The 27269-nt window shown below is 43.0% G+C and overlaps 1 protein-coding gene across 2 annotated transcripts in view; it reads right to left on the bottom strand.

Annotated features, from left to right (window-relative positions):
- Positions 1 to 3507: 3507 nt before the first annotated feature.
- Positions 3508 to 27269, bottom strand: part of PKDCC (protein kinase domain containing, cytoplasmic) — a 52453-nt gene continuing 28691 nt past the window's right edge. The window contains exons 4-7 of one of the 2 annotated variants that reach the window (XM_074989600.1): positions 27115 to 27194; positions 25034 to 25141; positions 8178 to 8351; positions 3508 to 4746 (exon numbers count right to left, since the gene is read on the bottom strand). In XM_074989600.1, the coding sequence (XP_074845701.1) occupies positions 4661 to 4746; positions 8178 to 8351; positions 25034 to 25141; positions 27115 to 27194 (448 nt within the window). In that variant the 3' untranslated portion in view covers positions 3508 to 4660. Of the gene's footprint in view, positions 4747 to 5629; positions 5763 to 8177; positions 8352 to 25033; positions 25142 to 27114; positions 27195 to 27269 lie in introns of those variants that run through there. The other variant, XM_074989601.1, reaches the window with a different exon arrangement.

Below are 27269 nucleotides of genomic sequence, written 5' to 3'. Positions count from 1 at the left end.
TCAAATGCTTCAAGCTGGCAATACGTATCTGTCTCATGGTTCCCTAGTCTTTTTTTGTCACTGGATTCCCCTCACATATTATAGTCTCCTCCTGTCATGTCTTTGCTTTTCCTCCCTAGGTACTAGCCACTGCTTATTTGGGTTCACTTAAATAGGCTTCTGATACCTGTCAGCTGATCAATCAGCGTCTGGCAGGGGTACAGCTAGCTGCTATGTAACTACTTTTTTCCTCTATTTTCCTGTATTAACCCTATAGCAAAGGGCCTACAGCAGATCTGAACGGATTCCTGAACTGTTAATGCTTTCAAAGAATCATCAGACCTTCTTTATGCCTTGCCAGATTTATGCAAATGATCAGCTAGAGCAGCGGTTCCCAGCCTCTTCAAGATGGGGACCCATTTTGCCAATTCAGGAAGACTTTGTGACCCAAGGCAATTCAAAACTGGAGATGGGTGGACAGAGAAAGTTCTCCCGTGGTAAAAATACACACACCCTGGCCCCAAGCTTAAAGCCCTGTCAATCCAAAGATGGCCCCTAGACCAAACCCCTCTCAGCCAAATCCCCCACTACCTGCCCCCCAGGCTTAAACCCCTCTCAGCTAGGGTTGCCAGATACTTGGAAAAAACTTATGTGGGACAGGTCGCCTCACCCATGGGATCCCAAGCACGGGCTGCCTGTTCTGCATAAGCATTCCAAAAAACAGGGTGTGGGGGGCATGGCTGGGATGCAGACCCCTGGCCAGCAGCTTCAGCCATGGGATCTCTGGCCTGGGATTGGGGGAGGGAAACCCAGAGCCCTGTGGCTGAGAAACAGCTGGGGCACAGAGCCTTGGCTGTCTCTCCGCCTCCCCTCCCCCATCTCCAGGCTTAAACTCCTCTCAGCCCCCCCCCCCACCCCTACTTACCTCATACAAACTCCTCCCACTGATGTTGACACCCGCTTCTGCTCCTTCACTGGCCTGCCACCGCTGCCCCTCTACTGTTCCTTTGCTGGGCTGCCACTGCCACCTCCTCTGTGTGGCTCCTCCCAGCCCTCCTATTCCCTTCCCTTACCTGCAGTGCAGACAGTTCCCTGCCTTGCCACACTGAAATGGGACTCAGTTTAATTGGTTTAATGGCTTGATCCTTCCTGCTGGCTGTTCAACTAATTAAACTGAGTTTCATTTCACCATGGCAAGGTAGGGCAGGAACTGGGAGCCAGAGGAGTGAGCAGTGGCAGAGCTACAAATTGCTCCTGTAAGAGTCACACAGTCAGAGCCACTCTGCCAGCAACACTTGCCAAATCTAATTGTGACTCAGGTTTGGGTCACAACCCATAGGCTGGGAATCCCTGAGTTAGAGCCTTTTGTGAACAATGCTCACTAGTTTATAGATCTCACTTTCCCCTGGGCCCTTTCACTACCTTTTACTGGGAGTTTATTTCATATGCAGTACCTTGGTTTTCCACTGAGTAAATCTCTGTTCAGATCTCAGGATTTATTTCTTTTTTAATATCGAGAATCAACCCTATAGAGCCTAGTTGGTTTTGTCTTTCCTTTAGTGGGCTTCAGAGCTACTTGAAGATGCCAAGGAAATGAAAGAAACAGTTAAAACGTTCAAGAAAATATATCACAGAAATAATCTTTTTATCAAAGAAATTAAATATGGTGGCTCCAAGTCTAGAAGGGTCTGACTAGATCGAAGCTGCCAAATTGCTTTTGTTAGTCTTCCTCTATGTTGGGGTCTCCTATCAGAGGTGTCCATGCCACAAGGATCCACTACAGGGTAGCCTGCCATCATGTCACACATTGTGGGTAAGTTTAGCTGGCGAGAGGCTTTGGGTGGAGGATGCATAGCAAGTTCCACAGAGAAACGGACACAATTATCTTGTTTCAGACTCCACCCAATGTCTTCCTGAGTTTGATTTATGGCAAAAGCAATAGGGTCTTCTGGACCGGTTTCATACAGGACATGAATCTGTGCTGCAGAAGACAGTTGGTGGCATTTTAGAGACACTCTGTATCAATGTGGGCAGCCACAAACCATGACACAGTGTTGAGGACTGCAAAATGACTCCACTTCCTGGAGGTCTTCATGCCTTGAACATCGTGGCTTGGCTTGACTGGACTGCATATACCAAATAAATAATAAATGACACAAGAACCAGTCCACGCTCTTGCTGAATCAGATCTAAAACTCCCAAAGACACATTCCCCTAGACCGTAATTATACTTTTTTTAACCAGTGGTTAGTCCAGCTATAGAACTACTTACTGTATTAGATGGCTTCTCTTGTTAAGATTCTATCAGCATTTCCATAGGAAACCCTTATTTTCAAAGGGTTATCAAATGGTCCACAAAATTGTTCACCACTGAAATTTGTCAGCCAGTTTTTTGGCTCAAAGCTACATTCTTTCTTTTTGCAAATTCTGGTGAGAATTATTCTGGCAGTCTTTCAGTTTCCACAAGACAGTATGTGGTGGGGTGTTTTGTTTTGTTTTGGTTTTGGTTTGTTTTTTTTTAAAAAAAAAAGATGTTTCTAAGACAAACTAGAAAGGATAGAATGAAATCTGATCATTAGCCTACAACACAGGCTAATGCCTTTGGATATCTTTTTCCTTGAAACTTAAAATTGTTAGCCACTTACCTAAATCAAAAAAAAGTATCCAATTAGACAACCATTTATAAAATATAGTATATTTAAAAATGTAATGTTTTATATAATAAATATTAAGGCGCACAACCAGGGTTAAAGACTTTAAAATGATGTACTTGATGTATGGACCCCTGAATATCAATAACATGCCTCACTTCTATGATCTGTATACTTAAAGTATAATGTGTGTTGTGCTAGGTAATGAATTTTGAAGGACCCCTTCCTGTGTTTAACACCATCAAGTGAATGATGGACGCCTAAAGACATAGTCAGATCTTATCCAGATAAAGTGCTAATCTGTGACTTACAGCAAGTCATTTTAGTGATTTGTGAGACCTTTACTGCAGTATCTGTGATTTCTGAGAAACTGCAGTGACGTAAAGATTACCGCTAAACGTGCTGCCTCACGAACATCCTTTTCTACGCAGCAAGAAAGCTGAGAGAACTGCTTAGCTGCTGCAGCTCCCTTCCTCCCTGTCTCCAACTGGCCTGAGCAGAGTCCAGTGAGGACAAATGGAATTTACACCTCTGATTATTACTTCAGATTCTATTCTAAAATCCACTGTTACCTCAAAATGTTTGAACACAGTAACTATATTGACATGACTGAAGTTACAAAGAAAGATGCTTTTGAAACACGGTCTCTCGACCAGTCACTTGTTTCAGCACAGACAAACACAGACAAAGGACCAAACATCTCTCTTGGATATATGCAACAGACACCCCTCCCCTCCCCCCAGCAGTCCCCAGCAGTCAGTAGGGATTCAAGTATTTCCCAAGGTAAAATTGGGTTATCTATGCACATTACTCACAATATTCTAAGAACATGCATACTTCTTCACAGGGTTCAGGCCTTAATCTGAAGTGTAAGAACAAACTGACAAATTTTAATTTTAATTGTTTTTTTTTTTTTTACAAAAATAAACAATTTAAGTAACAAAAAGTACAAAAATGTCTGAATTTACAAACTACAGAGCAGTATGACATCGGTCACTTTTAGCATTTAGTTTATTGCTTTCACTGAAAGCAAATTCTCTAGACACACTATGCCTATCAAATGTATCTATTTATAGAGAATTTAAGGCTTGTGTTCGTTTTTATTTCACTTGTTCTAAGAACTAGAAAGAAGCACCTTAGAAAACCAAGGATTTGATGATATTGTTTTCATCAAAAATTGTGGTGTTAAAACTACTGCTTTGCTTTGCTGATCTGTCAGTAACATACCTTAGGGAATATTTTCGACAGCAATTAAGGCCTTGATTCACCAAAGCACCTAAGTAAATACTTAAAGCTAACCCCATTCAGCAAAGCATTTAAGAGAGGCTCAAGTCCCCATGGCTTCAGTGGGACTACTTTTGCTTAAAGCAGGCACGAGCTTAAGTGCTTTGCTGGATCAAGGATTAAATAACTGAAATATGGCTTTCTTAAATAAAAGATAGAATTTCAAACTTTCAAAACAATGAAAATTGGCTACATTTTTGAAATTATAAATATGGCTAAGATCCACTGATGACAGACCCATAGTATTTCTACAAATGATTTTGGTCTTGCATATCTGAGAATACTTGCACAAATGTTGATTGTCTTTTAAACATTTGATATTTAGCTTTCTACCTGATAAGCTCCATCAACTGTGTAGTGATTGTACTTGCCCAAATAAATATCATGGCAGAGAACCTAGACTTTCTATAGAAATTATGAACTTCCAACCCTGTGCAAATATGTATAGATCATTAACCTTGATTTAAAAAGCTAGCATTGCCTACTGCTTTGTCATCCCACTTGTATTCCAACAGTGTATCACATTTTGCTTTTTTTTTTAAATCACATTTTGAAAATGTTGTTATATTGCACATTCATCCTGGTCATACAGGTCATTTCATTAAAGTTTTGTTTACAGCTCGAGATTAGAATGAATAATAGTGCAATTATCTCTTCCTCCCACAGACATCTTGTACATAACAGCTGTCTATATTTATACACAAACAGCTCCTGTCATTTACAAGTCAGACTAGCCACTTAAGCTGTCAGCCTGTCACTTTCACATATGTTATCTTGTCAGGATCAGGCACAATATGATTTGAACCCATCTTGAAGAAGACAAGCTGCCGACCTAAATAGAACATGAAAGAAGAAAATGATTAGAAGTGATGACCAAAATGTTGGTCCATTCCAAACATTGAAATCTCATATCCTGATTCTCCCTCTGCATTCTCCAAACTACAGAGAAGGCTAAATTCTCTCTCGAGTCTTTCCACTGAAGTAACAAGGACCAAATTCCTCTCTGTTACACCAGAGCTATATAGATTTCTACAGGTTTATTATGGATTCAAACCAATATCACTAAGAGCAGAATTTGGCCTAGTTTAGCTACTCCAGGTATATGCTGAGATAAGAGTGGTCAAGATTTGGCTCTGTATTAATATGGTTTATTTATAGAATTTAGAAGTTGAAGGAGTCTCTAGACACAAGGCTGGTGACTGAGTTTGTCAGGCCCTGGGCAGTGGGGCTGGGTTTTTGCTACAGAGCCTGTAGCCAGACAGAGTCTCCCCCTTACAAGCCAGCTTGCTCGTTGCCCCCCCCACTGAGGAGCACACAGGGCACGGAAATGGCTGCTGACAGCACAGTCTTTGATGCCCTCATTGAGGCCCAGATATGCTGGCTTATCGTGACCCTGAGAAGCAGAAAGTACAGCTAGAAGGCTAACAGGCCAGACTGTCAACATGAGGCGGGGGGGACCCTCAGAAATCACCCCAGCTGGCATTGATCAATATGATGCACACACACAATCACCCAGAAGGGGACGTGCCCCGCCCGCACAAAAGAATGTCCTGTACTCCTAAATTGTTTATCTCTTGTCTTACAAGTGCAAACTAAGTAGAAATGCCCTTGTAACAAACTGGAGTCACAAAGACAGACCAGTATGATCTGGCACCATAGATAAGAAAGAGAATACGTAACCCAAAAGGGGTATAAAAGATGGGTCCAGCAGAACTCTAACTTTGAGTGCATTCCACCAACTTCCTGCTGGTCGGGTCAGGTAATTGCCTCCCGAGGTCCACAGCTGGGGACGCCCAACCTCGTATTCTTCTTTCCGCGGAATTGAGTGACCGATCCGGCTTGGCTATGCTGGTATCGAGAGACGCAGAGAGGGTAAGATACACCCATGCTAGGTCTCTGACTTTTTTTTTGTGCACAGCTAAAGAATTAGAGTTCTGTAACTAGTATCAAGATATCATTGTGTTAGATGATAACAGATATCTTTGTATTGGATTGTAATGTAACTTGTTAACACCTGTACTTTGCTAGCATATAAGTAAACAATAGCCTTTTGTAACCGCACGCTTATAACTGTAGCTTAATAAACTTGTAACTAGTTAAGATCCAAGCCTAACCATTTTGTTAACCCTTTTGTCACTGCAACACAGCCGGCACAACAAAAGAACTTCAACCGTTTGGTTACTACAGCCTGGCCGTGCGTGAGTGTGCTAGGAGCTGCCTGCTCTAACAGTAAAAAACTGGGTTGTTTAGGACCCAGGGGAGTACCTCACCGCACATTACCTGGCCACCGGCTAACAGAGCCCCCCTGCAAGGTGTGGGATTTGGGGTGGAAAAGTTGGGGCTAGCAGCAGCCATCCCTCAGTGCTCCTGGAGCTGAGCAGCACTATTTCCAGCCACACCTCAGTGCCATCTGGACCATGCCATGCAGGGCTACCATGGCAATTTAAAGGGCCCTGAGCCGCAACGACCCCTTTTGCCCCCACCCCATGCCAACTGCCCTGTCTATGCATCATTCCGTTAATTTTAATGGGCTCTGGATAACAGCTAAAATGAACAGCGTTAATTAGCTCGCACAAGAATATCTTCTTAGACCACCTGAACCTATTTTTAAAATGTATATATGCACTAAATGTGGCCTACTCTGTAATACAGATGCTAGATAAACAATCTGTTTTGCAGCTCCACTTTTTAATTCAGGTATAGCAAATTTTCCCTTCCTACCAGCAAGGTAGTACAACAAAAGCCACTGTACAGTTTCAGGTACTTAATTAATCCTTTCATAAGCCTGAGTTCATTTAAGGATGTCCTTTAGTAAGATGTCTGCTGTTGGTATTTGCTGGTGCCCTTTGTGCTCTCATCAGGCTTGTTGATCTAGGCTCTTTCTAGCATCACCTCTACTTGGACACAGTCGTCGTCTACTGCAATCCCTGGGGCATCCACTGTGATTGATACAGGAAAGTCACTGGAATGTGTGCTACTCTGTCCTTATGAAATTATTCAACCTTCCCCTATCTCTAACACTAGATAATACAGCCAAATGATATTCCAAATCCTGCCTCTTGAGCCGGATAACAGTATTTCCCCAAGAAACGTATCACATGCTCATCTGGATGCCAACAACTGTGGCTTTAAATAACAACTCATCCATGCATAAGAATCGAGCGATAGTGCAGCAGCAATTGAAGTAGTTCTTTTAAAGAAGTCTTTTGATGGCGATATTCTCTTCAGGGAGCTTTTCCTTAGATTCTATAAATCTCACCAGACCTGCCCAAGCCCACACATCTGCACAGCTGTATTTTATGCTGTAGCACAGGTCTAAGATTTGCTTACCCAGGTTTTCATACGCTGCAGAGAAAGGCTGCAAGAGACTGGCTGGACCCCCAGGCTCTGTGTCCCTGGAAGGGACAGGAGCCTTAGGCAGCAGGGGCGGGTCTGAGGCAAGCTTCCCCAAGACAGCCCTTCAGAGACACCCAGAGAGTGAAGTCCAGGGTTCCAGCTACAGTAGCAACAGCGGACAGGGGTGCAAATCACCAGACCCTGGTGCAGCTGCCTCCGTCGCCTCCTCAGCAATAAGCAGACCCATACAGAGGCTAAGTGACCTGCCCACAGTTATCCAGGAAGTCTATGGCAGAGCAGAAATCTAACCCCAGCTCTCCGAGATCTTGGGATGCTGCCCTAACAACTGAACCATCCTTGGTCTAGACGGCTGTGCCATCTCTTCTTACTAACAAGCTGTATCTGACCCAAACACAAATTGTCTATTTAGTACAACTGATGACCATACGGCAGTCTCATCAGGATCAAGACCCTCTTCGGTCTGCCAGTACGTCACAGCTGAACAGCAGAAGGAGAAATGAGAGAACATGCTGGGCCTCATTTTAAGCCAGATCATATGAGCTTGAATGTTTGTTTCAAATGCAAATGTAGGGCCAATTTTACTCATATAAAAACTCCCAGGTAGGCCAAGTCCCTGTGATCCCTGTCCAGTTGCCCCCAGAGGATCCCTTCAGGCCAGGCTATTCTGAGTCTGCACACAGATCCCTCTATGGGGGAGGTATAAGGAAATCCAGCCTAGCCTACCTCCTCTGCTCAGCCCCGAGCGTGGCTCAAGAGACATCCTTCCATCTCCAGTACCTATGTTCCCACGAGCCTACTCTAGTGTAACATGTTCACAGGGGGCTTCAAAACCATAATTATTTATATGAGCCATCAGTTTTGGATTATTAGCACAAGCTACAGCATGTGTCCTATGCCATGTGTTACCTGTCCATGTTGTCTGGTTGGTCAAGACAAAAGCTTTGCACTGGGAGTGATTCTCACAGACCTCGATGGCTTCATTGATGTCGAACACGGACAGAAGGCAGCCTTTGTGATGGTAAGAAGGCCAACACCTGTAGTTCTCATCGGGAATAGCTGCTTCAGGTATCGGGCGGTACTCTGCAAAAAACCAGAATTAAACAAATCAGTTGCAAAGCTCTTCAATGGGTTTGTTAAAGTGTCATTGGGAGTGGGGAGCAGAGAAGAGGTGCCTAAAGCAACAAAACACTCACACAAGATTTTCTCCACCTCCATTTGCTAAAACTTCTTTGGTGCCCTCATTTATTTATAGAAGAGGGTCTGTCTGTAGAACAGTCTATGCACAAGATGTTTTTGCCTCCTTCCTGAGCAGGCAGGATAGGTTTTATGTGGGGTTTTACTGGGAGAATGTCCCATTCAATAAATAAAATCCACTTGAATGAACCAATTCCCTGTCCTCCTTCTTAACACTGAATGGGATTGTCAGGTTAAGACCTGATCAGGCTCTCCTGCCCCTCCCCTCTTGGTCACGGGTGCATGTTATTTTACTCTCTCTTCTTTAAAGGATAAAAAAAAGACAGGCTTTTAGTCAACCAAACTTTTTTCCTTGCTAAGATTAACACAAAAGGGGAGTTGCTCAATGGGCCTCTGACGGGAGGAGGGACAAAAAAAGAAAAAAAGATCCATATGAAGCATGTCAGTTTGGTTTTTGCCCAGTTTCTCTGCATTACCCTGTGGATTACTTGGCTCCCTTGGCTGCCGTTCAGTCTCTCTTGCCTTTATGAGCTCCCTCTTGTTCTCTGTTCACAGCTCCTCTCAGTCTCCCAGCTGCTTTGGGGCTTCTCTAATGAATGCATCAGCAAAATTAAACTAATCATTTACAAATATTTCTACTTAGCTCCCACACATACAGAAATAAAAAAAAAAAAAAAACCTCTATCGTTATTGTAATTGTATCTATTAAGGAAACTGTAGCTGCATGCACTACTTCTTTAGTCATTTGAGATCACAGATCTTTTGCATGCAGCTGCAAAGTTCCAGCCTGCTCATACTTCACAGAGAGCTTTGTAAGGATGCTTCCAGTCTAACAAATGTTGTTTACTTAACAGCCAACAATTTGATTCATAAAACAATTATTCACCATTTAGGTTACATTCCACACTATGTATATGGAAAGTGTGCAACATTCAACATACTCTTATAAGCCTGGTCAAAACCAAAACAAAAACACAGGAAACAATAAAAGCCCCATCATATCCCATTTAAGTTAATGGCAAGACTTCCATTAACTACAGTAGGTGCAGGATCCAGCCCCCAAATGGATATACAATGGAAAAAATGATCAAAAGGCGACTCCATAAAAAGCTGCTGCATAAACAAGAACTGTCACCAGACATGTCATTCAGTATGAAATGTACTGGAGTTATTTGGCCAGAGCTGCAGCAGAGAGACTCATTTGTGTGGCTTTGTGCCTTCGCTCCTAGGCCAACGAAACTACCCATTTAAGGCAAACAAAGGATCCAGTCCTCCCACTGCCCTTCTACTTATGTAGTCAATTGCAGCAGCACCAACCAAACACACCAGCTATATTTACATTAGAGCCTGATTTCAAAAGACCCCCTTTCGAAATACAGCGTCCACACACAAGCAGAGGGTGGCACTTCTGAGCCGCCCTTTCAAAAGGGATACCCGACCTTTCATAAGAAAGCGTCTACAGTGTCCCAAGTGCCCTTTCAAAAGAAAGGGCCAGGAAACACCATGGACAGGGTCGCCTGGCGGACAAGCCCTCCTAGAGCTGCAGTCTGTCGTCCCCTTGAAATGCCCCTCCCCAACCCCCTCCCCCAGCACAGCATGAGGCCTGCGGGTCTGCCATGAACCCAGCAGACACCAGCCCTCACAGGGCAAAACATGGACCACCAGCAGCAGCTGGAGCTGCTTCTGGCAGTCACCACTGGCATGGTCAACCTGCTGTCCTCAGCAGTGGCAGCCACCCTCCAGCTCCTGCTGGGGGTTGCCCCCAGCTGGCACGACTGTGGATCCCCTGGACCTGTGACTCCTCCAGCACCCCGCCCCGGGTTCTCTCCCGACGCTGGAGCTACCCCACTAGCTCTGAGTGGTAGAAGCGCCTGGTCAGGGCGAATGGGACAACAAAAGATGGCTCTGAAATTTCTGGATGTGGCAGCAGACCTTCCTGGAGCTCCGCCAGTGGCTAGCCCCTGCCTTGTGGCATCAAGACACCCAGATGTGGTGTGCCCTTCCCATGGAGAAGAGTGTCACAATAACTGTCCGGAAACTGGCCGCTTCAGATAGCTACCACTCTGTGGGCCACCAGTTTGTCATGGGCAAGGCCCCAGGTAGGGTCACTGTCATGGAGGTAAGGAAGGTCAGGCCACACACCCACCAGGGACAGGGGAATCCTAGGAAGGGTGGTCCATTGGGAGCCAGAAGCCATGTGGGCCTGGGGGCCAGGCACTCTCCACCACACACCCTCATGGGTGCATACGTCCTCCGTTCCATGCAGGTGGTTTGTGCATTGAACGCCATTCTCCTGCAAAGGGTGATCCGTGTGGGGGACCTGGACGTGGCCATCACTGGCTTTGCAGCACTTAAATTCCCAAACGGTTTCAGTACCCTCGATGGGGCCCATATCCCAATCTGCACCCCAGAACACAGCAGGGGCCAATATATAAACAGGAAGGAGTACTAGTCTGTAGTGCTCTAGGCCGTAAGGACAGCAGGGGCCAATTCCAGGACATTTACATGGGCTAGCCTGGGTACACCCATGATGTGCAGATGTTCAGAAACTCTCGGCTGTGCCACCACATGGAGGCAGGGACCTACCCAGAAGGAGGTCCCACTCAGGGACATCAGGGTTCCTCTATCCCCTCCAGCCATGGCTCATGTGGCCCTACACGGGCCACTCCAACCCCAGCCAGGAGTGCTTCAACACCCAGCTAAACCATGCTTGAAACATGGCGAAGCACCCCTTTCAGGAGGTTGAAGGCTGGTGGCACTGTCTCCTGGTCTGCCTGGAGGTGGGCCTCCTGAACATCCCCCTGGTGGTGGTAGCCTGCTGCACCCTACATAATATTGTGGAGAGCAAATGGGAGGTAGGTGCAAAGGCTGCTGCCTATACACACTCAGCTTCCTGCAACAGGGTTTCTTGGTCCATGCAGTTTTAAGGGCTGCTGCAGGCATGGGCCACAGAGTCCTGCAGGCATTGGGCAGCGCATCCCTGCATCCTAGCTGGCCAGCACAATGGCAGACCCGCTCTTTCAAAAGACTGGTTCGTGGAGCATCCACATGCATTTTCTTTCGAAAGAGCCTTTGAAAAGAGGGGTGGGCAGAGCTTTTCCTATTTCCAGTTAGGAACAGCGATTTTGAAAGCTGGGGCACATTCCTTCGATGTTCCTTTTGAAAGAGCACGCGGTGTATGTTGACACTCTGTGCTCTCTTTCAAAAAAGGGCCTGTAATTTTGAACGTACTCACTAGTGTAGACACAGCTAAAGTGAATGCGAAGTTATCAGTCTGAGTGGGCAGCAATTCCCTGCTCGGTTTGCACTAGTGTGACTATGCAAGGTGCAAGGCAAAGGCGAACCAGAACACCTAAAAGGACATCTGCAAGCTGGAAGTACTTTTTTAAGTAACAGAGGGAGATGATCAACACCACCAGTGCTGGACTGCCAGTAGGGACAAAGCTCTGGGCCCTTTGAGGGAATTCTCTTCAGAGCTTGCCAAGCTCCTGACAACAGCTTCTGAGGTCAAGGCCTTGGCAAGAAGTGTAAGTACTTAGCATAGCACAACATCACATACTACATCTGCACTACACAAACAAATCTGTCTCCAAGTAACCCTTCTGACAAACCAATTTACTTTTTAAAAAGCCCCACTCTTATACAGGCAAATCTATTTTGAAGTCTCTCCTACCTATTACGTGTTTCATTTCTAATGCTGTACTATATATTAAATGTTTCTTTCAATGGGTCCCCCACCAATCCCCTACTTCTACCATTACCGTTCTTTGGACTCAGTGGGCTGCAGCCCCAGGTGACACAAATTAAGCAGCTAAAGCTCTATTTCCTTTCTTCATACAGCTATTAAAATAAGCAGTTTTCATTAACTTTCAAAGAGGCTGAAGGGTGTGAAATATGGAACGTGCTAATAGGTTGTGGTCTCACTGTCCCAGGTAATCCCTGCTGCTGCAAATTCCAAAAGATACCTACTTGGAGTTTATGTTAACCTCAGAGAGATATTCGTCTTCCTACTTGGAGAAACTCTGAGGTGTGCAGCAGCGAACTTTCTGTTTGGTTCCTGGAGTGGGGGAGGCCACAGTGGTCTGCAAAGGTTTCTGAGCTCTGTACTGAGGTAAACAGTGCCTCCATGCATTTAGCAAATGATAATCCAAACCATAAAAATATACACAGTGGGAGAGGAATACTTTTCATGGATGAGCAACTACTATGCTTTCGTGGAACATCCCTTACAAAGAGGCAGAGGTGGAGCCCTAGGAGGTCAACAGGAAGTGTGGATCCATGTGGCTAGCTCTGGCAGACACCAAAGCCTGGTGCATTTTCTCAGAACAGCCACAGGCTCTGAGGTTTTCCAGCAGCACTGCTGGAACAACTTAGATCATAAGGTGTTGAGAGGCACAGAATGTATATGATGGAAACCACTCCAAGCCAGGCAGTGCAGGGTGAAAAGGTAAAAGGAAGGGGAAAATGTCATGAGGTTCCCTTTCCATCATGTGGGCTTTCCTGGGGAAAAGCTGATCTGCCACAGCGATGAAATGCATCATGCTCAGACAATCTGAGGAGAGGGGCAGATTATTTTTTTTACAGAAAGCCTGGTTCCGTATCTACAACTGGACTTGGCATTAAACTTGGATCATTACTGAGCCCCTCCTGCTCCGGTTAAATCAACAGCAGATCTCCCACTGGCTTCCAGGGCCGGTCCAAACAGCTCTATCAAGACACCCTTCAGCTTCCTTCTCTCTACCCCACATTTCCCCTTATCATTCATGTTGTTAACACTGTCTACATTTTAATATTACTCATTTTTACTCTTTAAAAATAGGTGTGTGGAGCTGAACTGCTCCATAAGGGACAACGATGCTTCTGCCTTAAGTAGACATGGAGGGGAAAGGTAGGGAAAGAGCCTCTGCCCCTATTTGCGTAGCCTACAACAGGAAAGCCGAAAGCATAGTCCTGAGTGTAGCAGCTACTGTAAAGCAGTTTGGTGCCCTGGCAGCATCTCACCTGAAAGAGGGCAGAAGGATGAAGAATAGGCTGAAATGTAACTCTTCCCCCCTCCCCTCTCACTCATGCCCTTCCCTCAGAAGAGCTTTCTAGCCATGCAGGGGAACAAGCTCGCTGTACCCCTTTAAAATGGTACCACAAATTATTCTTCCTCCCCAGTTAGGGCACTTCAGAAGGCAGCCTTGCCCCAAGGCAGTCAGACCCACTGGATTATAGAAAATGTCTTCAAACTGTACCTAACCCTAGGGGAAAAAAACCAAACTCATGATGACAACCACTGATTACTGGTCTGAGGAATGAATTCTTTCCCAAACATTCACTTTGTCTCAGAACGTGATAATCTAGTATCTTTGTAATTTGCACAATGAAAGAAAAAAATGCTACTTGAATCTCACATACATATCATGTCAAATCAAGGATGCAAAACATAGCCCTATTTGAGGGAGTAATCCAATTCTGCTGTGCGTATTTGCAACTAAGACACTTTTCTCCCTTAAGTAGGTATAGCAGGGTAAGGAGCTCTTACCTGGACGGTAAGGGAACAGTTAATCAACAGAAGCTCTGACAACAATAATTAGTATGCCCCATTAAAAGATAAGCATGTATTGGAGTGTTTACATTGGGCCAGGGGTCTGCAACCTGTGGCTCCAGAGCTGCATGCAGCTCTTTAAGGACTTCTTTGTGGTTCCCAAGGCTAAAGTTGCAAAGTAAAAAACCTCTCCTGACCGTTTTTGATAAATGGTGAAAGTCTAAAAGCCTCAACAATGAACAACTAATATCTAAATAGCAAACGAAATGTGATCTCGTAACAGATAACTCCCCCTTTGACATGTGCAGTGCATTGTGGGATATATGATATGATATATCTTCATTTTGCTAGTGTTTTTAATGAGGTCTTGACTTTGAAAAGGAAGAGGAAACTTGCTGTATTCCTGCTGCGAAGGGCAATATGCATTTTAATGAAAAAACAAAACCCCAAATTAAATGTGAAGTGAAATTGGCATAATTAAAGTACGTAGGAGTGAAAGTCAGGGAGACAGTGGTACAAACGCACACACGTAAAGTGTGAGGAAACAGAATATGTACAAATTTGTAAACGTCCTACAGTAAATATGAATCATGACAAATCAGTGTGTGCACTGTTCTTAAAGCAAGGGTTACAAAAAGTATGTTTTCATGTTATTTATTAAGGACCATCTCATATTCACATGTATTGCAGCTCTTGAATTATTGAGTTTTTACCAAATTTGAAAAAATGATTCTTCTTGATACTTTAGTTGTTTACCCCTGATTTGGGCATATCTAAAATGCATAATGAATCAAAAAACTGATAAATGTGGCACTAATTCAATGGTTCAGAGAGCATTTCTCTCCTGTTCAGAACTTGCTCAATCTGAGATAAACTATCAAAATGAAAAAAATGCACCTACTAAGGGGTAACTTGCCAGCCATCAGTCACCTTCTAGCCATTTGTTTTTATTCACCTACCTCCTGATGGTTCACAATGGGGGATAGCTAGATAAAAATGTTACATAGCTCAAAAGTATGTGTCCAAGAGAAAGGTCCGATTGAGACTTGTAAAAGTCACATCAGTACTTTTTACATGCTATGTGAAATGGCTTCAGAAATCTGAGTTGCATTTCTCATACAAATTTGTGTTTGTCTTGGTCATGAAGTCTCCACATACTTGTTCCATTTGGAAATACCCAACTGAGTTAAAGATCTAGATTTAGTTCAGGTTTTTGTCTTCCCAAATGCGAAACTTACTTAAACAAAGTCCACGGAATTTACTGCTCACAGCAGTAAATCACATCATAAAAAGGTCAAAGTTCTGGTCAATTTCCAGACTAATGGTGTTTAAAACCAATAAATACTTGCCTAATACTATAAATGCAGCAATAAATTTACACTTTCACATACGTATATACAATTTGACATAACGTATTTAAAGGCTATCACTGTAAAGTCAAGAAATAGGTCAAAGAATTACATTGTGTTTATAAATAACTCCGTTCCAATCCCATAACCAAAAATTTCTTTTCACTTGTGTCAGAGGGGTAGCTGAGTTAGTCGGTATCTTCAAGGACAACAAGTAGTCCTGTGGCACCTTACAAACTAACATATTTTGGTGCATAAGCTTTCGTGGGCAAAGACCCGCTTTGTCAGATCCATCACTCTGTAAAACATTTTTTGTAAAGGTTGAAGCAAATAAACTTTAACAACACTAGTCCCGATTCTATTGCCACTTATGCCATTTTCCATACCCAGTTTAACCTCTGGGACCAGATTTTCCATTAACACAAATATAAGCAGAGTCAGGTAGAAAACAATTTTCCCCATCAGCAAAACTTTGAGACTTCAAAATATTTTCCCAATCCAACTCATAAGTTGAAATCTAAAAACTTTCATGAACCAAAAATTCAGTATGTTCTTTGAAGTCACTCACATTTCATTTAGGTTTTTAAATTATCTTTAAAATAACCTAAATTTTGAAATAAAATAATTCCAAATAAAAAAGTAGAATGTTTCATAAAATGAAAAATTAGTTAAAACTGACCCATTGCCATAAAGTTTCAACAAAAAATGTTCAGATGAAAAATTCCCAACCAATTCTAGATGTAAGATAAGTAACTCCAGAAAAGCTCGAGAAGTTGCATAGGAGGAAGTCAGAGTAAATCAAGATCAGACACAAGCCAACTCATTTGTATTACTCATCAATTTACAGCTGTGTAACTTATGTCAGGCCCAAATGTCTGAAGGCTCTGGCCTACCCCTATAGACAGAACAGACATCTTGACAACACATTTCACAAGATAAGGGGTATATTTAAAAACAAAAAGCAGTGCCTGGTAAACTAACAAATCCCTGATCAAATACTATAATTAAAAACAAAACAACAAAGCTTAAAAAGCAACAACATTCCAAAATTGCCTTAGCAAAAAATTCACCCGTGTTGTCCCAGTGCTGACTCCAATATAGAAACCTGCCCATTTTCACAGCACCAGACTCAAGCATATAAATAATTCCAGGACTACTTTATAAACAGGCTGTGGTTTTCCCCTTTTAAATTGCTTAAATCATCCTAAATCTGAATTTAATCAGTCCTAATGACCATTTATTTCAGCCACAGCAGTCTGATTCCGTTTTCACTACCAGCTACAGCCAGCTACCACTTGGAAAATTGCCCAGTCGTCTTTTCCAGTTATCACTTGCCAGTACACTATGGGTCAGTGACACAACTGCAATAATGTGAATCCTTGACAAAGTAATCCTGTTACTCCCTATTTCACACTCCGCTTCCATTATAACGGTAAAATAATGAAACCTGCGTCTGGATTTCCCTCCTCTTCACCCCCAACTGCCCTTACTCGTAGTTAAATATAAACGGCCTGATTGTACCAATATCAGTAATACCTAGTTATGCAAATAGCCCACTGATTTCCCACTGAATACAGATGGCAGAATCAGACTCTTCATAATAGGAAATTTACCATTGCTTCACATCGTATGTTCAGATTAAGAGAGAAAGTGAGAACTTTGTTATTACACATTTGCCCTCTTGATATTCTATTTATTTGCTTGACTTTCAGCAGATCTCATTTTAATTTATCCATATTTTATATGCTACATTAAATTCATTCAGAAAGAATGTCCCATAAATATGTTCTTAGGCCAAGTTAATGTTACTTGTTTATGTTACATTATACAAGTTTTCTGCGGGGGAGGAGTGGGGTGGTACATTCCAATGACAGATAGGAAACAGTAGGATAACAGAGGAAATTATTCATCAAGTTTATTTCCATTTTCTCCACTTCCAATCACACCTCCCCTCCTCCACTTGTCTACACCACATGGTGGATCAACACTGCAATAAACTGATCCACCGGCCATCGATTTATCACATCTGGTACAGACATGTTAAATCGATCTCTGAACATGCTCCTGGTGATACCAGTACTCCACCAAGACAACAAGCATAACTGGCATCAACGAGAAAGCAGTCCTGCCAACTTTCCTGCACACAAGATGCCAACCATGCTATTTACATAGCTGAAGTAGATCAGCACTGCATAATGTAGACAAGGCCTAAATTGCTCCACCCATTTGGAGAGGTGCTGGGGCCCAGTGAAAAAGTCATCAGGATAGAACACGATGATGCAGCATTACACTGGGTAAGATACTTCCCTTCTCTATTTCTGTTCCACCTTTTGTCTGTCTTGGCAATTTAGACGGTCAGCTCTTTGTTACAGGAACTCTCTTACTATGTAGCTGCACAGTGCCTAGTACAATGAAGCCCTTATCTTGACTGGCACCTCTCAGGGCTCCTGCAGTGCAAACATTTACATTTTGTACTCCTGTCAACATTTCACCTTGAAAAGGGGAAAAAGTTGGAATTCTTATTTGTGGTTCATGAATCAACAACAGAACTATTAACCAGATTCCAACACAGACTCTACCTGCAGTTATGCCTCTGCAGTTCAGTATCATTGAAAATAGTTGTATCAGAGACAACTTCACAGATGTGACTGAGGCTAGATCTGTCCCACAAAATCTTTTACATGTGTATGAAAAACTGTGTTAAAATTGTGTAGCTATCACTTTAAACGCTCTGGGGGTTCCCAGGTCGTATTTGCAGGCTAGGAACTTTATAAGGAAATGTGTGAGCAATAGTCTGGCAGCAGACAGCCAGTCTAGGATAAAGTGAGGCGACTTGTGCCTCAGGCTGTGTCTACACTAGCAAGTTCTTGTGAAATATTTTTTGAAAGGGGGCTCTTTTGAAAGATCCTGCAGCACATCTACACGCACAAAAAGCCTACTATCGAAAGTAAAAACTCCTTTCAAAATCCTTTCCAGTTTGAGGAAGAGCAGCCCCTTTTGAAAGAAAACGTGTGTAGACACTCCACAGGCCCTTTTTCCCCCCCAAAAGAGCTGTCCTCATGTGGCCTGATTTTTCAATCACTGGCCTGTTCTCTTGAACCAGCGGGGGCTGGGTGGACGCGGTCTTTCAAAAGAGCAGATCACTCTTTTGATCCACCTTTTTTGTGTGTGGATGCACTAAAGGGCTTCTTTTGAAAGATCTCTCTAGCATAGACATAGCCTCTGGTTAGGGAGCAGCCTTCTTTGTCTGTTTGGGTTCTTGTGGATTATTCTGAATTCTAAAAGGAATCAAGTGTTACAATGGAACCTTTCACAAAAGTATTGTATGATTTTATCTAACTTCTCTGCCCCTAGGCTGTGAACATACCAAATGCACAAACCAGAAAGAGGAACCTGGGGGTGTGAGTTCAATCCTTGAGGAGGCCATTTAGGGATTGGGGCAAATAGATGTTAGGGATGGTGGTTGGTCCTGCTAAGAAGGCAGAGGACTGGACTAGATGACCTCCCATGTCCCTTCCAGTTCTAGGACTTGTGGATTTACTTATTTAAGTATATTTAAATCACTAAAGATGCAGATAGTCACCTACAGGTATTTTTAGTAGTGCCTCAGTGCATAGCTGCCAACTGGAGTTGGGCACCTAGTAATGAGATTTTCAATAGAATTTGACATCTCAGCACGTTTGAAAATTCTACCAGATGGCTATCTGAATCTTTGGCCCATAGCTACATCTACAACTACGTCTGAAGGCCCACTCCAGTAGTTGAAAAGATCATTTTACTATTAAGCTGATCAAATTTGACCTAGCAATGGAAAGATGACACATATGAAACTCCATGATACCATTTTTAGAATCACTTTTCAGAGCCGATGGGAAAGGAGTATGTTGATTGCATGATGGTGGAGATATATGTTCTCCCAGCTATGTGTGGAGGAAAGGCATATAGGTACTCCTTACTTTCTCTGGGCTATATTTATGAGGTCAGAGCAACAGTCTATGGAAGACAACTACTGTCTCTCTGAGCTGCTGCATGCTGATGATGGAGGTGAGTACAACTACTCACTCCCAGTGGACTGGCCCCCTCCATAGGCCAATAAAGGGGAGTTCAGACCGTGCCTCTCCCAATCTCATTTCCAGTCTCCTGCCCCACATGTGGTTGCAAAACCAGTCTTTGTCCTCCTAAAATGGAAGGAGTGCATAAACCACTAACAAGGAGGCTTCTTTCCTGCCTCTTTACCCTGTGCGACTCAGTAAGAGGCCTCATACAGCCTGGCCATCTATGGTTGCAGAAAAGATCACAACAGGAGCATGAGCCTGGCCAAAGCTAATTAATTTTAGGATCTGTAAGACTTTATGGAGGAAATTATTTCTAATCTAGTTCCAGCTGTAGCATGTGTGTCTTTAAATACCTTAAAGAGAGTGTTTATGGTCTTTTATAAGTCAATCTAAGAATGGGTATAAAAATTCCCTGAATATAATCTGTTTCCAGTCTCCAACATTTCTTTCTCTCTCACACACAAACACATGCTCATATACTTAGTTACAATTTCTCAAGTAGGTTGCCACAGTATTTTTAAGAAACATCATTGCACTGTAAACATTTACATACAGTGCAACCCTGCCAAAATGTCAAAGGACAAAGGAAAACAGATTTTACTGTACTCCCTCGCACTCTGTGGAGTTCCGTACACGTGGCTGGTTCAACAACTGCTTTGATTTCTGATCATTATATGCCTTTCTTTTGGCTAACTTGCCCCTCAAGACTTAATAATGGGTCACCTATTTGCTTTAATGAGTAACAAAGCTACAAGATTTACGAGCTCTAGTGCATCTCACACATTTCTGTGTAACTCCTGAATTCACTGAAAGACTGGGGTGGGGAGGTTAGATTAAGACTCCAGGGTCAGACCCTCTGTTAGCAAAAATCAGCCTCACTCTCTTGAAATCAGTGGGAGTTTTGCTATGGATTTCAATGAGGAAGGAATTTCACCCTTGAAGTCCAGTGTGTTTATACAGTATAATATTCTTGCAGTTATGGCAATATCACTCACTATTGTTTTAAAAAAAACTTGTATGAGAAAATATGTTTCCTGTCTTAATCCATGTTGTTCAAGGTTCTCAGAAGACTAATACCCCTTATGTATAAAAGCATGTGAATGCATAGTGTCACTCCAAACAATGTAGAAACCATATAACAATTCTGTGTTAGTATTTACAGTTACAAAAAACTTGCATGGTTATTGAAGGACTACTACTTCCCTGTCTTCCACCTCTACTTTGCTTCAGTAATTTAGAAGCAAAATCCAGAGCATACTATAATTTACAACACTGTAAAATGTTTTACAGCTGAAGCACAGTGAAAGATTAAGACCTAAGTCCTTCTGAGACATGACCATGGTTCGCATTGTTAAATTTAATTTATGGGCAGGCTCAGATTGACAAGAACTTTCCTAGTAGTTGCCTTCCAATGGACGGTCAGTATTATCTTCCTCACTTGAAAAAAGTTTCCTTGAAAAAATATAGCCTCAGATAGATAAATCTGTTTCATGAAAGGTCAGATTTCAGATTTTCCCTCAAGTCCCTCTTCAGAGATCACCACCACTTTTTCTCTTTTGGTAAAGATTTACAGCTTTCTATTAAAGACAATGGCTAACCCTGAGTTGCTAGATCTACATCAAATAATGAAGCACCATGAGCTGAACCTTCCAATGTTCCTCTTAAAAAAAAAAAATCACTTGCAGTTCTTGAATCTGAACCCACTACTGTGGCTTTGGTTGCAATGTAGAATTATATCAGAAAGGCCTTACTTTCTAGATCTCTTTCTGATGTGGCAGAAATCTGTTCACAACAGCTATTGAGTGAGACTGCAACCCAAAATGTACATAACCTCATACAAACAGTTAATCTTTTGAGATGCCCATTGTGCGAGATGGTGGAAATCTTGTGATATCAGGTCAGCTGATGAAACTTCACCACTTCAACCAAAATCTAATGAGAACAACCTTGTAAGATGTCATCTCATTTTAACCTGACCTTGAAGCATACCTACAATTCAGCCTCGAACTCAAACCACAGTCTCTATCCTAAACCTAAATCAGCTCACCACATGATGGTCTCATCTCACTATAAACAGCAACGAAGGGTCCTGTGGCACCTTATAGACTAACAGAAAAGTTTTGAGCATGAGCTTTCATGAGCATCAGAGCATCTGAAGAAGTGAGTCTGTGCTCACAAAAGCTCATGCTCAAAACTTTTCTGTTGTTCTATAATATAGTGAGATGAATCAAGTATCGGAGGGGTAGCCGTGTTAGTCTGGATCTGTAACAGCAACGAAGGGTCCTGTGGCACCTTACAGACTAACAGAAAAGTTTTGAGCATGAGCTTTCATGAGCATCAGAGCATCTGAAGAAGTGAGTCTGTGCTCACAAAAGCTCATGCTCAAAACTTTTCTGTTAGTCTATAAGGTGCCACAAGACCCTTCGTTGCTGTTACAGATCCAGACTAACACGGCTACCCCTCCGATACTTGATTCATCTCACTATATTATAGAACAAGACAGAAAAAGTACAAACAAAAAAAAAAATTTTAAAATTCCCCTTGTCTTGACAGAGCTATACAGTGTCCTGTGCTGCTGATTTCTCATCTGTCCACTGACAACATTCTGAGTTGTGTTTTAAGATGACGTTTCTCCCACACGTCTAAAGCGCAAGGGATTGGGAAGGTGAAATCCACCATTCCCTGCCCAGCCTGTCCAGAACATACTTTTTTGGCTGTTTCTGCATTGATGGCTGCTGAACTAAGTGGTTGAAACATTATCCTCCACACCCTCACCCCTCTTCCATCACTTGCAAGAGTTATATGATCCAATGGCCCAAAGTACTTATTCTGTGGCCCCAGAGTAGCTTGGGAACTTGCCTCGTATGCTGGGCCAGCATGCAAAGCTCTTCTAAAGGGCTGTGGCTATTCTCCCAAACACCCAAATCCCTCCCTAGATCCAGCTGTCTTGCAGCTCCATCAGGAAAATTTCACCACTGGTAAATCATCTTTCCATTGAGAGTTTTAAAATAGTGATTTATTATTCTAGAGAGGTGCTAAAAGTCAAACTTTTGCAAGAGGAACCTGTGTGAAGAACAAAAAATATATGAGTGGACTGATTGTATTGGGGCCTCTTTATACTGCTTTGGCAGGACAAAGTAGGGTGACCAAATATCCCGATATTATTGGCTTTGTCTCTCTCTCTCTCTCTCTCTCTCCTCCCCCTCCCCCCTTATCAAACGTGTCCCAATTATATGTATTTGTTGTCTGGTCACCTTAGCATAAAGGAGCCTTAAAATCAGCATATATTATATATTAGACACACCCACTCTAAAGTCCTTTGACATGACTATAGGGATGTAACATGCCCTTACTGCAAACAACATATAGGCTCATGCATTTTAAAAACATAATATCCAAGCATCAAAGTTTGCCCACAAGACAACAAGGAATTGTTTCAGTGTAATTTTTGTGAGGTTATTTGATTTCTCTTGACTGCTATTTGGTGAAACCTCACATTAAATAATGTAATTTACCTGAATGTTACAGTAAATTAGAACTTAATTAATTTGCATAAAACTGTACGCACATGTTCAACTTGCAGTTACACAGGACAATTTCTATATCCCTTACTCACACTGAGAAGCTTTTTGCTCCCTGAGCAGTTAATAAAAATTAATGGGGCCTCTTGCAATCAAGTGCACTAGCCAATTTGAGCAAGGGCGGGAGACTCTGAGCCATAGTTATTCAGAATTATACATAACTCATCCAGATATGAAACACAGAAGCCTAATGTGAATGCAAGTCTGCTCCATATCAGTGAAGCCTCACACGGTTACATTTAGCATTGCTGTCTTATGTTTTCTCCTGGCAATTCTTTGTAAGCAAGACAGCCTTTAACATTCAAAACCTTGTATTGTCCTGACGTGGGAGCTAAATCTGGAATCAGACAGAATCACAGAAAACCTCAACCTTCCTGGCACTTCCTCAACAAAGGATGTGTTTGTGCTGTTGATTGTGCTGCTAAACATGATTTGGCTGTGCTGACAGGCACCACTCAGCAAAGATTGTGATGAAAATCTGAACATTAGAAAGTTAAATGAACACCTGCAACCATTTTCTTGCCAATTTTACACGATAATAAATATTGAATTATTTGTGATTAGTAGCCAAATTCATCCCTGGGGTCAGAGCCCACTAAAGTCAGCAGAGATACATCAGGAATAAATTTGACTCATGAGTGTCACAAAGGAAATTCTTTCCTGAACTTTTCAAATCCTTTACCCTAAATCCATCTTCATCTATTAACCATCTCTTTCTCTCTGCTATGCATGTGCAGTAAAACCACCAGATTTACCTATTGCCCTCCAGCAGCTCAAAGTCTGACACATTGCACATACAAAATGATAAATGCTGCATGGTGTTTTGTTTGTTCGTTTTTTGGATAGTTTAGCTAAGCAAGGACATTTACCTATTACCTTCCTTCCGATGTTATATTCTGTATTGAGTGGTTTTTTTTTTGTTTGTGTTTTATTTTGGGGATTTTTCGGGAGGGATAATGTTTATCCCTCTCCATAGAGTGTGTTTGAAAAGCACTGTATACCTTTACAAGAGAGAGATTTTTGTTAAAATGTAAAAGAAAAACTTTTATATGTAAATTTTATGCAATTGTCTTTGTCAATGTATGCAGTTTTGTTACCCTATTGCTGCTGCGAGTTGGAGGCTGCAAGGATTTTCCCCCTGAAGAACAAACAGGAGGTTTAAATCTTCTAACCTGCAGCAGCTGCAATATCTGTAAGGCAAATCTCAAGAATCTTGGGATACTCATGCAGAACTAGGGAATTAGCATGGAGATAAACTGGGTCCTTCCAAATGAGCTCCCTGCTCTGGCCCATCCCAAACTCCCATCTCAGGATGTGGTCAGAGATGATGAGTTATATGGGCCCATGGTGCCTGGGCTCCAGAATATTCTAGGTCCCAAGTCCCAACTTCACCAATTTTCCAGGTCAGGTCTCCCCACCAGCCATCTCCAGAACTTCTCCTGGCCCCACCTGCTGCCCTGCACACCTCCCGGACTTGCTCCTGCCTGTCCTAGCTCCTTGTACTCCCTTGCTGGCCACTGCTGTGTCCCGCTACAAGGGAGTGGCACGAGGGACAGATTTAAAGTGTTGTGCAGGGGGTGGGACAGGAGGAGGAGAGGCTGCCCCATCCCTAGAGCTCACTGTTGCTGCCAAGGAGAGGGCTGAGGGAGTCTCCCTCTCTCCCCCTTCCCCACTACCTGCCTGCTAACCCCCCAAAACTCCTCATCCCCAGTCCAGCCCCCCAGCACACCTGCTCCTACACCTCAACCCCTTTGCTCAGCCCAGAGCCTAAACCAAAATTCTGTCTCACAGCCTTAGGAAGGCGTCAGGGAGGCAAGACTTGGACCCACTCTGAGCACCACCAAAAATTACACAAAGCCTGCAGCCCCTGATTGTGATTGATGGCTGCTCTCCATAAATTCAACCGCCAGCCTTAGTACCTGCAGAACTCTGACTACCTGGAAGCCTTGGACTTAAATTCCGTGACTATTAGGGCCTTTTTTGTTTTCTTTTCTGCTCCCCACCACACCTCACAATCTACGTAGAGCCAATGTTTGTCAAAGGAATACTTTACCAGCTTTTGGCACCCGTGTAGCATTCTGTAGGTATATGCCACTCTTGTATAAATGCAGAACTCTTTCTAGCTGAGCCACTGTTTCATCTATTCCCCAGTGAAGTTCTCCTTTAAGAGTACAGAAAAACAGCGATTTAGACAAAGAATTTGGAATTAACAGGGGTTATACCCAAGTAAGATCCAAAGGCTCAAGATTCTGTTGTGCCAAACACCGAGTGATGTTTTTGTAATATGGACTTACAGTCCATTAGGCATTACAAAGTGACAGCCAAGTTGATTTTCCTAAGCGTGAGGAGTCAAGCTCTAACCTCTTGTCTCCAAAGCTGAGCAGCTAGTGAGTAAGACAGCCAGTTTCCTGTCTGTATATGATAGGATGGGTTACCCACAAGAGATGAAAACTCCTTTCCAGTGAATTGACTTTGAAATTATTTATAACCTGGCACATTCCACCTTCCCATAAAATATATCGAGTACAAAAGCAGGAGAAAAAAAACCCTTCTGGCAAGAAATCAGAAGTACAGTTAAGCCATAGTCAAGCTACTCTTGTCGGAATGTCATTTTTATGACAAAGATAATTTTATGGTCTAGTCTAGATTCTGAAGCATTAAATCATCTCTAATGTCATCCAGAAGATGTACGCAATAATTTGGCTCCAGGATTCAAATTCCTTGCAACAGAAACAACCAATTCAAGGTTCTGTGCACCAAGGAATCCCTTAACATGGGACTGACATTTTGCAGAGAACTGTGCATGGGCCCTGTTGGCAGGATGAATTTCACTGTATAGGCTGTATTGTTCCTTCTGAGATCTGCATGCAGAAGATACCAATATCCGAGCCAAATACTGCCCTGGTCCACCCGTCATTGACTTGTAGTGGGGACTGTATCTATGTAAGTGTAAAATTCATCTCTGTGCTGGGGCCCAAGACAAAGTACACAGATAACAGTTATATCCTTTTTAGACCTCAAAATAGAGGCTTTAATGGTGTATAGGCCTCATCTTGGCTCCTTTGAACAGGAGTCAATTTCAGTTGATGGACATGTCTACACTGCAGGTGTAATTCTCAGTGTAGGTAGACATTCATGTGCTTCCTCTGCCAAAACTGGCACCTAAAAATAGCAGTGTAGCTGTAGTGCCATGGGCAGTGACTCAGGCTAGCCACCCACATACAAGCCCATCTGAGCTACTAGGTATGTGCTCTGGTAGCTAGCCCAGGGCACCACAGCTACACTGCAATTTTCAGAATTCTTGCTCATTCGAAGCTAGCATGTGTACATCGCTCCAGGTTTGAGCTTACACCTCCAGCTGCAGGGTAGACTTACTCTTAGTAAGAGCAGAATCTGTCCCTAAAGCAATATGTGTACAGTAAACTCTTGATTAACCAGTATTTGATTAACCAGCACACTCAAATAACCAGCATCGGAGGGGTAGCCGTGTTAGTCTGGATCTGTAACAGCTAGGAAGGGTCCTGTGGCACCTTATAGACTAACAGAAAAGTTTTGAGCATGAGCTTTCGTGAGCACAGACTCACTTCATCAGATGCTGGTCTTGGAAATCTGCAGGGCCAGGTATAAATCTTTGGCTTATTTATACCTAGCCCTGCAGATTTCCAAGACCAGCATCTGATGAAGTGAGTCTGTGCTCACGAAAGCTCATGCTCAAAACTTTTCTGTTAATCTGTAAGGTGCCACAGGACCCTTCCTTGCTGTTTCAAATAACCAGCATGACTCACAGCCGGGTAGACCAGGTAGCAAACACAAGGTGGGAGCATGGAGAAGTGGTGTTAGGGCTGGGGTTTGTGCACAGAGAAGGAGAGCAATTCCCTGCCTCTGGGGGAAGAGACCAGCCCTCTCAGTGCTGCCTCTGAGTGACGCTGGCAGGATCCTCTGCTCTCCCACCCAGCGTGAGTACTCTCAGTCATCCAGAATATTTGATTATCTGGAAACCTCCTGGTCCTCTGGATGCCAGATATCAAAGAGTTCACTGTAAATGCAGTGCCCATCCCCAGATAAAAATATACATTTACAGTGATATGAAAGAGAGAGAGATTTCGCAGAATCTTGTATTTGCGGTGTGATTACCTGTAGCATTGACTATCATGTCCAACAATGGTCTCAAGGTGGGCGGAGCACTGTGTGGTAGAAGATACGTAAAAAAAAACCTGCAATGGAAAAGTAACCAATATTTTAAAATAAAGTTAACCAAGGTTTAGTAACCACTGAACATAAATTAATAA

Source organism: Carettochelys insculpta, chromosome 3 (genome assembly GCF_033958435.1).
Source record: "Carettochelys insculpta isolate YL-2023 chromosome 3, ASM3395843v1, whole genome shotgun sequence".
NCBI lineage: Eukaryota > Metazoa > Chordata > Testudines > Carettochelyidae > Carettochelys > Carettochelys insculpta.
This window is presented reverse-complemented; position numbering and strand designations above follow the sequence as displayed.